General features: G+C 34.9%; 1 protein-coding gene across 1 annotated transcript in view; it reads left to right on the top strand.

The window, feature by feature from the left end:
• Window positions 1-14,041, top strand: part of EXOC2 (exocyst complex component 2) — a 128,066-nt gene that overhangs the window by 42,416 nt on the left and 71,609 nt on the right. The window contains exons 7-11 of the mRNA XM_039549999.1: window positions 4,948-5,028; window positions 8,923-9,068; window positions 9,166-9,247; window positions 9,751-9,853; window positions 12,861-12,979. Coding sequence (XP_039405933.1) covers window positions 4,948-5,028; window positions 8,923-9,068; window positions 9,166-9,247; window positions 9,751-9,853; window positions 12,861-12,979 — 531 coding nt within the window. The remainder of the gene's footprint in view (window positions 1-4,947; window positions 5,029-8,922; window positions 9,069-9,165; window positions 9,248-9,750; window positions 9,854-12,860; window positions 12,980-14,041) is intronic.

Here is a 14,041-nt window from a genome sequence, read left to right as displayed (position 1 = left end):
GCCATAGGAAACAAACAGCTTTTTTTTTTTTTTTTTTTTTAGGTTTTCATAGAGTAATGTCTTAAGAGCTCTGTTCACGACAGCTTTCCTCTTCCAATAAAGGAAACCAAAGGCATTTTTATTCATGCATTGTTCTTCATTCCTCCATTGCTATTCTTTGGTGCCAGGTTCTTACAGTTACCACATCAGATCTTCAGAAATACTTTGCTGAGTCAGCCCTGCCCTTTTTGTGTTTTTTCCACTCCTGTTTTCTGCATCTGACTAAAAGGATGCGATTTATTTCAGGTACTTTTTGTCTTTAACTACATTTCTTTGAAAATGAATGAGATTTTGAGATATGCCAATGCATTTCTAGACATCTTTTAGTCAGAAAATGGCAGAAAATGTTCATCTGTGTCATTTTGAGCTGAGTTAGGCTGAGGAGCTTTTGGGAATGCCACTCTTGGTACCCATCTCAAAACACATTTTAAAAACATCTGATGAGGAAATCAAGTATGAAATTTGCAAGTCAAGCAAAAGCTGCATGATCCTGGCAAGTGTGGTTTAATTTACTAGATTTATGGTTTTCATAAATCTACCAAAAAATTCCATATCCTTTCTTAGATTAAATAAAATTGTTTTCAACACAAGTAGCAATGAATTAATTGCTATTTATTTTACTACAAGGCCTGTATTATGGCTTATTTGCCATATTGAACTTTGCATGTGTTCTGGTGTATTTAGTCACAGCCTAGTGGTTGTGAGTTTTGAACTTAGTTTCTTTGCTATTACTAATCAGTATCTGCCTGCAGCTGTGAAGTTTGCAAGCCTTTAAATATTTTGACTTAGCTGGGAAATGTGAACACTTACTGGCAAAGATGATACAAAATACAGTTAATTATCTGGCCTTAGTTGAAGCATCTAGACCTAGCCTTTCCTCATTTTTATTTATTTTATGCTTCTTACAGTAAAGCTCCAAAAAATGAGGAACAGATTCTGCTAGGTTTCCAGCTGCTTTTCCAACTTGTATAGTTTGTGTCAGGTAAATCCACAGTAACTGGCAGTTTGAGAAAAATCCCATCCATCCTTTACTCCAAGCATTCAAAGACCCTAAATTTTCTCCTTACTCTTCTTATTGTAGCCAGTGATGAGTTGAGAGTAAGAAGTTGAAAGTAATCTTAAATACTGGGTAGTGTGGGAAGAGTAGGATGGCTTTCCACTTTCCCTTGGCCATATGCTCCTTTCTCGTTCCTTATACTGCAGTGCTGCAACTGGGGCAAGGTTTAGACAAGCTCACTGATCAGTAAAGAAACATTTCTTCCTTAGTGAGTTAATTTTCCACCAAATTGCCTCATTGCAGCTGCCCTGCAGCTGTGTGATTGCCAGATCCAGCAGAAGGAAGCACGTGGGTGCAGGAGAACAGGGGTTGTCCCAAACAGTGTCATTCCACTCTTAGATGGGTTTAGCACTTTAGTAGAAAAAAATAACTTGAGTATCTCTAGATTCCTTCCAAACAGATGAGGTCTACAGACACTTTTCTTGACTGCATATAGTTCTGCTTGTCTAAACTTCTAATTCCAGGACTTTTTGTCTGGTCCCCATGGAAGGGACATGCACTTAGCTTTTTCAAAATCATTTGATGCAAACAAAGTAAGCTCAGACTTTATTAGAAAGCATTTTTCATAAAATTTTTCGCTATGAAAGCTTAAGACGTTTTTATTCTTTTGTAACTCAGCCTTGGAACACAATGAATGTACCTGTTGCTAAATCTGAATATAATGTGTAAAAATAGCTTCAGTACACAAAGTAGCTTAAACATGAAGAAGGAAATATAACAAATTTATCGTCCAAAGAGAGTGTAATTTAAGTAGGTTCAGACTTTACAGAATGTCCTAAAATACCTTATTTCAGACAATGGTTCAAAAATGCCTTTTGGTTTACACTCCTAGTTACATATGCTTAATATGCCTTTATCTATACTCTGCAGTGCTTGCCACCTTTCTGAAACTTAACACCTTGGGGGTTTTTGCCCCACTGACATATTTTTCTCTGTCTGAATATGCATTATGAATTGATTTAGTGGGACCATTCTTCTGGGTTTCCAACATCAAAACTTTCAAACTAAGATTCTTGAATACTTTATTCCAGATTACTATGCACAAATGCTACCAGTATGAAAAAAAATTGTTTTCTGCCTTCTTAAAGGAAGAGGAGGGAAGAGTATATTGCTATTGTATGTTCTTTTCTGAACAAGATGACAAAGAGAAGTGCTTTAGAGAAGATGTATTTTAGCTTTCAGCAACTAGTTAAAGATCATAATAAAATTTCTAAATAAGCTGCCTTCATAATAAGAAGCTACATTTAAAGACTTTTTGAAAGTTGTAACATGGTAAATAATGCCCTTTCAAAACTTATGTACAAAAAGGAATTCCTCATCATGTGTTTACCTTCTGTTGCTAATATATATGCGTTGATAGACGTTTAGATATTACAGGTCACTTTTGGAAATGCGTAGGTGTGCCCCCTTCAGAAGCTATGTGATATTGAAGTGGTCAGCAATTAATGGTCAGTAATTAATGGTTCCAAAATGCTGAATTTTAAAAATCTCTGAGGTAGTAGGTAATTCAGATTTTTGTCTATATCTATTTTTGAAGTATCTTTCCAAAAGTATGTTTCATAGAGTGATTTCAAAATATGTAAATTAAAATCATTACAATTTGATGTGTTTCCAATAGTACTTGCAACATTTGGCTTTAAAATGTCTATGTTGTGGTTGCTGTTGTGCTGAACTTGCTTTTCAGTATGTAACATTAATTGCACTACAGTAATTGGCTGCCTCTGTTTGAAACTGACATATACAAATGGAATAATGTTATTAGAGCCACTAATGTTTTTGCTATAAAATTTTAGAGGTATTCTTGTTGTTAAGTGCTGTCCACATTGTACACAAAATATGTGTGACAATTAACACATCATCTTTAAGATAGACCTCTGTCCTTAAAATATGCAAGAATCTGTTAGTTTTAGTTCATTTCATTTAAGGGTTGATTGTCTTAAGAAATATGGTGTCCTAGTTAGATTTTTTCCCCCTCTGATGACTTCAAGAACAAAAATAGAGTTGCTCTTGTATTTTCAAGAAAGCAAAGCTTCCTGTAATTCTTTATGTGGGATCAAGGGATTGAAGGGTCAAATTTAGATGTCTGAGAATAAAGTAATTTTCTTTCTTTTTTTTCTTTTTTTTTTTTTTTTAATTACACACTGGCATTACTCACCTGTCACCTTTATCTCCTTCCCCCCCCCCCCCCCATGAAAATTCCTCCTTTGAAAGAGGCTAGAGACTATAAAGGGCCATCCTGTTTCAGAATAGCCACCCTCACTCACTCCTTGCAGTAAGGCTGAGGCCACAGGGCTGCCTTTCCTAAAGGTAGTTCCTGTCGTTGTTCACTTCTTAGCTTGCATCTCCGTGGCATGGGCAAGTAGGCACTGTAGAGGAAACCAGTTGGCAGTGGCATCTCTGTGTGCACAGTATGTGCAGTTTATGGCAATATTTCAGACCTAGTTCAAGTCTCACCCGGTGGATTGAATTCCAGATATCTCTTTCAGCACATCAGGTGTAGTCTTGGAGTGCTTCTTCTAATGTTGTTTCACTTTAAAAGAATCCAGTTGAGGAGCTTATGTTGCTCTGCCATACAAACCAGAGCAAGATAAGCTGTGGCAATTGAGAGGCTGGTTTCAGAACTGTATCTGTGTTTTGAACTAAAATATATCATTACTTGCTTTTTTCAAAGCACCAGGTATCACTGTTTTCAAGGGTAGCTTAGCTTCTCTCCATTCTACTGAGAACCAGCAGAAAGCAGTAGGACTTTTTTTAAGCCTCAAATTTATCTAAAGCTGAAATATATATAAAGCTGAAATAGCTGATGGCTATTTCATAGAGTAGATTTTACACATGTTAACAAATTAAAAATTTGAAAGGAAAATCGTACTTTATATGTGCTGCAAATATGCAGGAATAATGCTTAAAAAAAAAAGAAGAGAAATACTGGTTTGTGCTGGTTGTGCTGAACAGTACAAGAGGGAACGAGGGCTGCATGAGAGAGGGGATGTAGAAAAGAGGACTATCTACACTACATCCACTGTTCATATTTTCAGAGTGAGATAGTGTCATCAGGCCGTGCTGTTAAATCTCCCCCTCCCTGAAAAAGAAATCAGAGTAAATTATAGTAAAAGAACAAATTAGTGCTCATACTAGGCATTTCCACATCCATTAGTAATACCATATAGAAATAAGAATTCAGGATTTTGGCATTTTAGGACAGGAGAAAAATAGCATCTTAAAAAAAAAAAATAAAGCAACCTCCCCTCTGTTTTCCTGTTGTTTTGAGCAAAATTACAGAGAAACATCATGATGATGGTTAATGCTCCAAGAAACTCTTAAACTGTATTTTAGGAGTGCCTTTTTATAGATGAAAAGAAGTAATTGGGGAGTGTTCTAGCACTTGAGTTTGGGATCATCCTAATTCCCAGTGACTCTCTACCCTTTAATTATTGGTAATTTCTTTTTGGTGACATCTGTGACTTACAAAGCAGAAGTATTGTGTTTAAATGGTACTTTTCAAAATACAAATTTTAATTAATACCTGTACAAAGTGGCTAACTCAGATTATAATAGCCAATAGATTATTCTGTCCACATATTTGTGGGTTTTTTTCCTTAAGCATTACTGTCTCGTACAAGAAGATAAAGGAAGTCTATGTCCAAGTAATGGTTAAAATTCTGCAATGTCTGGCTCTAAGCCCTGTCCTCCACTAGACTCTGCTGCCATGAAGCATGTTTGTATTTTTTTGTGTCTAAAAAGAAAAATAACACTTTATTTTTAATTTTAAAAATGTTTAAAAGTGTCACTTTGATGTAATGTGTTCCCACCTATTAAAATGTTCTGCATTTTAACTAGACACTTTATTCCAGCAATCCATCAAAAACTGGAAGCGGATGGAACGGAAAAAGTAGAAGGATCCATGACGCAAAAACTGGAGAATGTACTGAACAGTAAGTTTTGTCCTTCCAGCAGCAACTATTTATGGACTTTAGACTTTCTAACAGGCTTTAATATTTTCCTAGGAATATTGTAGAAAGTAGAAAACAGTACAGTCTCTTGTGCCCTTCCCTGTTTGGTGATAGTGGTTCCAGGGTGTGATAATGCATCTTTTGAAATAAGTGGCAGTGTTTACCATGACCTTTGGCAGTGTTTGTGATAACAAAGCAAATAAATATCAAAATAAAGATGTTCTAAAGTATTTACTTTAGATTAATTTTGGTGGCATCTCAATGTTGAGTGGACAAGGAAAACAGAAGAACTACATGGATAGACAGAACTGTGGAAGGATGAGCTGACCTAATTACCAGTAAGATTACTGTAAGATGTTCAAGTAAAAGCAGAAAAAAACCCAATTATAAGCTGTTTGCAATAACAAGGTCTATTGACAGGATCTTTTTCACTTAATGTGCTGGCATTTAGACTATTTGGCATGAGCATTCTTTGTAGAAACCTTGAAAAGCTGTCAGTACTTTGTTTTCTCTTTCTCTGTATTAGCTGTAAGGTTGCAACTGAGAGAGATGGCTTGAATGTGCTGCAGTTCGGTATGTGTTTCATAAGATCAAAAAAGTTACTCTTTTTTTTTTCTTTTTTTTTTTTTTCTTTTTTTTTAATTCTGGGAGTTCTGCCAAGATAATTTTACTTTGTTTCATTGTGATTTTTTTCACAGAGGAAGGGATGTTTCCCTTAGTGCTGTATCAATAAGCAGGAATGACATGCAGATAGCTGACTCAGTGTTGGAAAGTCTGAGTGTGTTTTATGAAATCAAGAAAGTGACATGGAAGTTCACTGTTTTTCTTGTCTTGTATGAAGAAAGCAGTGACTGTATGTGTGTTTGTGTGGGGAGCACAAAGAAAGCAGGGGGTTTTGTGAACAGCTCTAGCTCTTTTCATTAGGGATTCTTTAATGCTCGCAATAAAGTTGTAGTTTGAACATTGTAATTCCCTCATCTTGATGCCTGAAATGAAAAAAAAACAAACTGCCAAAAAATTTAAAAATCACCAAAAAACACCACATAAAACCTCACACCTCTATATAAAGACTATAGCGTCTTTCTACGTGTGCACAATATTTGGTACATCTAGGGTAGGAGAAAAAGAAGCATTTGCTGAAATTTTCCAGTGCAATCCTTAGTACTCTGTATTTATGCCATGTCATGCACCAAGCACAGATTCCTTGGAGAGCACTTTCCCTTGTACTAAATCGTGTGACAGATTTTAAATGAAAAAGCAAAAATTTAGGTTTGTGATATTTTCCTATATACACTAATATAAGAGAAATTTACCTATAATATATAATTACTGTTCCATTTGATAAATGGTGGCTGAACTCCATATGTAGACAATGCAAACTGTCTTTTTCAAACTGTATCTGTAGAGGAGCTTGTGCCAGATACTTCAGAGTGGTTTTAAGTTTGGCTCTGCTATGAAAAGAATTGGCTGCTTTTCCTCACAATACTTTGCAAGTCACGATGGGTGGGAGGCAGGGAAGTAGGAATACAAGGATGTAAAAAGAGTAAATAATATTATGCAAAATAGTTTAGGATCAAAGCTTTGTTTCTTGTCTGACCATTGAAAAGCTTCCATAATCCATGAGCAACAAGGACTGCTTTCAAAAATGACTTCAATTCTTTAGTTGAATTTTGAGTTTTATGGACTGTAGGTGCATGTTTTGAGAGACAACTGCTGTTGTGTGAGCTTGGTTACAAACCCTTAACAATGAGGATGTTTTCCACAGCATCTGAATGTATGTTAAGAGGGTTCCAAATTATTGAATTGAAATGGCATGGGATAGTAGAAGAACAGTTTGGTGTTTTAGCTGGAATTATAGATGTTTGGAGTTTTTGCTAAATTGAATTGCTAAACTAGCTGTTAAATTTATATTATTAAAAATATACAGTGTCTTATAATGAATTTAATGAAGAATTGTACATTAAAGGAGATCAATCAAATTCCTTTATGTAGTTTTTTTGTCAGGCTCTATGACAGACAACTGTTGGATAACTAGACATTTATTTTGAAGTAAAAAAACTCACGCACTGTAGATGGATCATCCATTTTGAAAACATAGTTCGTCCATATAAGAACTGAAACTTTTTCCATGGATGGTTCATCAGTAGTCAAGAGATAAAGATTATTATTAAAGGTTATTGTAGAAAGGACTTGGAGAGATGAGGAGGGAAGAAATATTACAATATTTTAATTCTAAAAAGATAGACCTGTTTTGCATGAAGTATTGAATTTCATTAAGACATTAATAAGTAATTTGATATATTTCAATTTCTTATAAAACAGAAAAGTACCCTTAGGGGAAAAAAAAATAGAATCATTTACCTGAATTGAAGATTTGTACAGCAAACTAGTTCATAAAGAGATGAAGGTAGAAGTCACTGTGCTCTTCCTGCAGTTGTCAATTACCTTTTAACAAAGGTTTGCATTGAATAAAAATAACAACTTCGTGAATATAACTTCAATTCCCAGGTACAGCACATTGCTTCTGGGCTGTTAAAAGAATGGACAAGAAACATATGAATTCAAACAAACAAAATGTTACTTACTATTTACAAAACAATAATTTCTTACAACCTTGAGAAAAATCATACTTTAACAGTGATCTGTATTTAAATGTCCAGCTAACTGTTTTCATTGTGCATTTCTCCTTAGTGGATTAAAGTCTTCTATGCTGCATAGTATGTGGTGGAAATAGATGTCCTGACAAAACTTTTTTTACATCAAGGCTTCAAAATTTCAACAAAGTTTAAACATTATTTAGATATAACAATTATTTTACAAAGACTACTTTTAACATGAGCAGGCCACCCACAGTGTTGACTAGAGAAAATGGCATGCAAGCCACCCAGCGAGACTGATGTAATTTTTTTCATCTTTGCTTAAAGTATAGTCACTAGACCAGATAATGTAGAAACTTCTACACGCAACGATCAAAAAGGCTAAAACAGTTCCACTTTTTTTTTTTTTTCCTGGTTAATTAAAAGTAAGTCATAAGTTGAAAAATGCAAATATTCACATGCAGTGTAAGTCTTCTCTACAATACGTGAAATTTTATTGTTCTGTGTTAGGAAGAAATCTTTATTAGAAAGTAGAATGCTTTTTAGTTTGGATAGAAAAAGTTTTAGGGCTATATTTAATGTATTTATTGAAGAGTATTCGTAGATGGTATAGAAACTTAAATATATGAAATTGTTGACCAAGGCTTCATCCTGTGTGTGATGAAGCCGGTAAGACTTTTAATGCGATATGAAGACAACTGGTATTCATTCTGTTACAGTGACCAGCTAGTTAGACTTTTTTAGTCATGATACTGTCTTTGTCTTAACCCTTGGTACTTTCAAGTGGCTCAAATATTGTTAATCATTTTTAAAGCTTGACTTGAAAATATAAAAAAAATGTTTGCAAAACCCAGTGATAACTTAGAAGCTCTGACATTAATTACCAAAACGAAATTATACTTTTTTAAAAAATAAAACTTTCTATGACTTTTTTCTATATCCTGAGATGCATAATTTGGTTGTAAAATGTACATCTGGAGCCAAAGCAAACTATAAGATATCTGCAGCAAAGCTAAGCATTTGAAATAGGAAAGAGTGATTGTTTTTAATCTCACAGGGGTCTTACCACATTAAAATGCTAAGTGGTTCACTTTGAAATAGAATTTCAGCAGTTGTAAAACATTAACACAGTTGAAAAAAAAAAGTATGAAAATCAGCAATAATTACTCATTTGCTCTCAAAAAAACCTTGAATAACTCATTAAAATAAAGAAAATCTGTTTGTGATTTCAACTGATTACTGACTCTACTTTTTCTTACTGTCACCCTTTTTGAAATAGGAGCCAGTAACACAGCAGATACCTTGTTTCAAGAAGTGCTGGGTCGCAAGGACAAAGCCGATTCAACGAGAAATGCGCTTAATGTTCTTCAGCGCTTTAAATTTCTTTTCAATCTTCCCTTAAATATTGAAAGAAATATCCAGAAGGTATAATCCTTTAAAAATAATTTTCTATTTGCTGAAAGTAGCCTGTTGACATTAGTCTTTCTCTTAACAAATGAAAATGCTTTGTTTTGTTTTTAAGGGCGATTACGATGTGGTTATTAATGACTACGAAAAAGCCAAGTCCCTCTTTGGAAAGACAGAGGTTCAAGTGTTCAAAAAATGTAAGATATGGGTTCTGTTATTTAGTGGTTTTGGGGTTTTTTTGACTTAAAGGCTAAAATGCACACAGGAGACCAAAGAGTTTTATGTGGGTTTGATACAGATTTTCATCCATACAAATTACGGATTTATAGGAGCCAATTACTCTAGGCAATATTTCTGGCAAGTTTTCTGAGTGAGGTATTTACTACAAAATGTGAAATCACAGCCAATTTTATTTATTTATTCAGGCTTGGTATTACTGGACATAAAAAAAGATTACAGTAATTAAAATGTGACTTTGAGTATCTTTCTCATATATTGTTGGAAAGACTTTAAAGTCTAATTCTCTGGTTTTGTAAAGCTGTCATGTATAATATTTTCAGATGTGGCTTGTTATAAAATGCTTTATATTGATTTCCACATTAACTCCAGAAGTGTCTGATACCCTAGAAAAATAACGTAATTTTCAGTTCATAACACTGCTGAAGGACACGTTGGATTTATTTCTGCTCCCTATTCCTAGATTATGCTGAAGTTGAAACCAGAATTGAAGCTTTACGAGAACTTTTGTTGGATAAGTTGCTTGAAACTCCGTCAACATTGCATGATCAGAAACGTTATATAAGGTAATCATTTGACTAGTGCCTTCATAAGACATATGGTGTTAGATGTGTATTTAAATGTTTCCTAAATGGGGTAGTGACTAGTTTTAATGTGGTCTAAGTAGTGATTTTAAAGCTGTGAGTATTTTGAGACTTTATGATTATATAAATAATGGCAAACTGGATTGTTTATTGAATGACTGAAAAACAGTTCTTGAATGAGAACAATTTCATCAACCATAATTACGATTTGAATTTAATTTTTTTAAATCTTTAAGGCATGTTGAGATTCTGTTGCTTTCCCTAAACCAACATATTGCAAGCTGTGTTTGAAATGATCACTCCTAGTTTGCATACCTCAAAATAGATTCCTTATTAACTTTTCTTACACTTCAGCTTGACTTGATGTTGAAATGGAATCATCCTGAGTCAGATAACAGGGAGGTTTTAATCCAGACTGTTCTGTTGTTTGAAAGTGGAATTGGCTCTTTTACTGCTCTGGCTAAACAATGTAGTTCCTTTGTATTTCATGAATATGAACCAGTTCCCCAGTTTTCATTAACATTTATAGATTTGCTGTTTTTCACAAAGCTAGTGTCTGCTGTAGGGCTACTGAGACCAGCTGATGTAGACTTTAACCTTTGAGACCTTGGTGCCAAACTTTAGAGTGCTCTGGAACATTTGATAGCTTTGTTTAGAAAGCTTTTGAGATTTGGCTGCTACTAGGGCTCCTAGTGTGTCTTGACAGTCTCAGTGTTTTTATCAGTTATCTTAAAAGAAGCAGACCAAATGTGCTGTGCGGGAAGCATTTGTAAAATTCAGACACCTGCACAAGGTCTTGAGTGTTTTGTGTGTGCACCAGGCCCAGCCACGCGGGCCCAAGTGTGGTATTGGGGTCTTAGGTCCCTTTGCATCATGAGAGTTTATGAGTACAGTGACTTGTGTGCATTTATGTAGAGTGCTTCTCATTCTTCTGGATGGTACATAAATATTGCCTATTAATTGGAACTGTTTTTTAAGATTAATAGTTAAGCGTTTTGTGTCTGTGAAGGCAGCACTGGCTAGTCCTTTTCTCTGCAGCACTTGAAAACTTTAAAGAGCAGCTGCTTAGCCTAAGCCAGGTTGTATGACCTTTTCCAAGGATTCTTTGAAAGACTCATAGTTGTACATGTGCTTGATTCTGGTCGAGTTTTGCTTGGGGGTTTTTGTGGGTTTTTTTGGTTTGGACTGTGTTTTATTGTTTCTTGGTTGGGTTTTTGGGGTTGGCTGTTTTGTTTGGTTGCTTTTAAGGTGGGTTTTTATTCTAGCCCCTTACCTTGAACTGTTGAATCTTTAAAAATAGCCCAGCCTATGATAAAGCAGACTGTGTTAATGTAACCAAATGTATTCCACATGTAGAAAGTATAATGAAGAAGAGCAGGGAGTGGATGAATGTGGAATAATTTAGTTCTAATGAATCAACAGAATCCCAGCCTACAAAATTGTTACATTAGTTTCAATACTCTAAATATACATGGTTATATTAGTGTAAATTTTCTGAAGGCAAGGTATGAAGTAAATTTTCTTCAGAGGACTTCAGCAAAAATGAAATTAACAAAATACGAATTGTAAAATAGTTTGCATAAACCCTGCGATTTTTATGAGGGTTTTTTCTTCCTTGATACATTTGTTTTGTATGTCTCTGCAGTTGAAGGCTGACCAAAACCTAAAATACTGTCATTTTCTCCTTCAGATATTTAATGTTTATGATTAGGCTTCAATTCATATTTTCCTCTCATTTTATTAGGATATTTACACTGTTAATTATTTTACACTGTTCAGAAGTAGTTTACCGTAGCACTTAGCAGCCAAGTAGATGTATGTATTTCATGACCAGTGGTAATTTTTTTTTTAGTTTTGTGTCTAAGAAAAGACTGAAGCCCCCCATAACACTGAGAAGGACTTGAGCTCATAATTTATAAATGTCACCCTGTCAAAATGGCTGGTTGTGTAATTTTCTTGTCCATCCAACCAATCCTACTTTGACAGTTTATTTTTCGTTCAAGTGCTGCAGATGTTTGTCAAAGAAGACAGAATTCAACACAGTCCTAATTAACATTAGGTATTATTGTAGTAAAACAGCTTTTGTGAGGGAGTTAAACATTCCCTGCGCTGCTTGAGATAACGTATCAGTATAGCTCACCTTAAGCATCTTGAATTTTTTAGTCCATCCCAAGTCTCATTAATGCAGAATATAACAGAGTGCCTTAAACAGTAGAGCAGCTACCACTTCTTGAAAACACCCTTTTGAAAGTACTTTGTCAGACAGTCTTGAGTGCTGTACATGAGACTACATTTCTTTTGTGTTCTCTTCAAAATCACAACAGCTGGCTTCTAATACTCCTCTCTCCCTAAAGACAGTGTTTTGCTTCTGCAGATTAGACACCCCAATCCTTTTTGTTCTCTCCCTGCTCTTTTTTTTTAGATGCTGTGTGCACAAAAAACCACCAGACCAAAACAAACAAACAAAAAGCCAACCCAGGAGCTTGGTTTACATATGTTTGTGCGTGCATGTGCTGAAATTAATGAGCTACCAGAAATTAATTCTTTCTGTAATTGCTTGTTAAGATTACATGATGATACAATCAGGACATATACAGTAGGAAGAAAAATACCATCTTTTATGTGCTTGAGATGCCACTGGTTCCACTCAAATCTGAAGCACTAAACTGCAACCATGCAGATAAAGAGTTTGGTTTCCTGCATACTTTACTAGAGGCACAACTGGAAATACATTAATATGATATTAAAGATACAGGTGGGTTTTTATTTCTGTAAAAATTTTTTGGTGGAATTTTGCCTCACTAATTGAAAAAGGGAGAATGCAAAACTTCTGTTTGCAGTGGATGGGAGTGTATCTTAATACCTATTCTTGAATTTTTAAAATTATGTGGAAAAAAGAAAAAGTGTTTCTTACTACATCCTTGGTCTGTTTTAATGAGGCCTTCAGTGTGTCAAGTCAGAGCTGTGATTTTTGGACTGGATTTTACAGATATCTTTCTGATCTTCATGCGCCTGGGGACCCAGCTTGGCAGTGCATTGGTGCTCAACATCAGTGGATTCTGCAGCTCATGCACAACTGTAAGGAGAGCTATGTTAAAGAACAAAAAGGCAAGGATACATTTTTATTTTACCTTTATATATATATTTTTATATATATATATATATGTATATTTGACATTTAGGAATTTGGCATTGCCTTTTATTTGACAAGTTCTAGTCTACAGAGGATATTTTAGTTATTCCCCATCAATTTAGATAGCTTTTTACAAAGTTGAATACTGACTTATATTTTTTCTTTATTATAAAAATGAAACAGCAGTTGGAGTTTTCTTTTTGTTTAACTTATAACTTTTAAGCTCTTTACATGGGAAAAGCATTAAGTTTCAGTCATTTATCTATGGTTTACTGTCCTCTTGAAACATTTCTTTGAGGTCATATCAAGTTTGGACTGTTATCTGAATCTGCCGGTTAGATTTCTTTGTCTCAAGATATTCTATTAGTATATGGATACACAGGACATTGGGGCACAGTGGGATAATGCTTAATTCCTTGATATGTAGTGAGTGATATTATGGAGTCCTCTTGTTCCTTGTTTGTGTGCAGTTTCAAAATTCAGGTTACACTAAATCTGCACAAAGGGGATATTTAGGCAAAGTTATTATTAAGACCAATATGAATACATAGTTGTATTCCGTCTTTGCCAACATTGCTCCTCAAAGAGAAGTGTAAGTATTGCAGGTGTGGCAGCAACTTAGCTACAAATTAACATGATCTATCACATTAGCCCACATATAAAAAGCCTTCCAGTAGGTGGAAGGCAGCTGGCCTGACATTTCTAGTAGTAAAATCTGAAAACTGGATTTTCAAATTAGGAAACAGAAGCAGTGCCTTGTTTCTCAAGAAGTCTTATAGAGTTTGCTGCCAGTTCTGAAATGAATAGGCATATTGGAATCTGGCATCCCTTGGCTTATAGGTAACTCCCATGTTTAGTGTTAGTGCATGCATATCCCCAGCCAAATACGGTGGTGTATTCTGAGAAACCACAAAGGTTTTTCTGAGTTGGAGCTGCTGCAGAAATGTGCTGTAAATTTTCTGCAGGAGGCTTTAACTCTCTGTTGGAGAGGTTGTGACATGAGGTATGGAGTTCACTGGGTACATCAATTGTGACAG

Source organism: Corvus cornix, chromosome 2 (assembly GCF_000738735.6).
Source record: "Corvus cornix cornix isolate S_Up_H32 chromosome 2, ASM73873v5, whole genome shotgun sequence".
NCBI lineage: Eukaryota > Metazoa > Chordata > Aves > Passeriformes > Corvidae > Corvus > Corvus cornix.
This window is presented reverse-complemented; position numbering and strand designations above follow the sequence as displayed.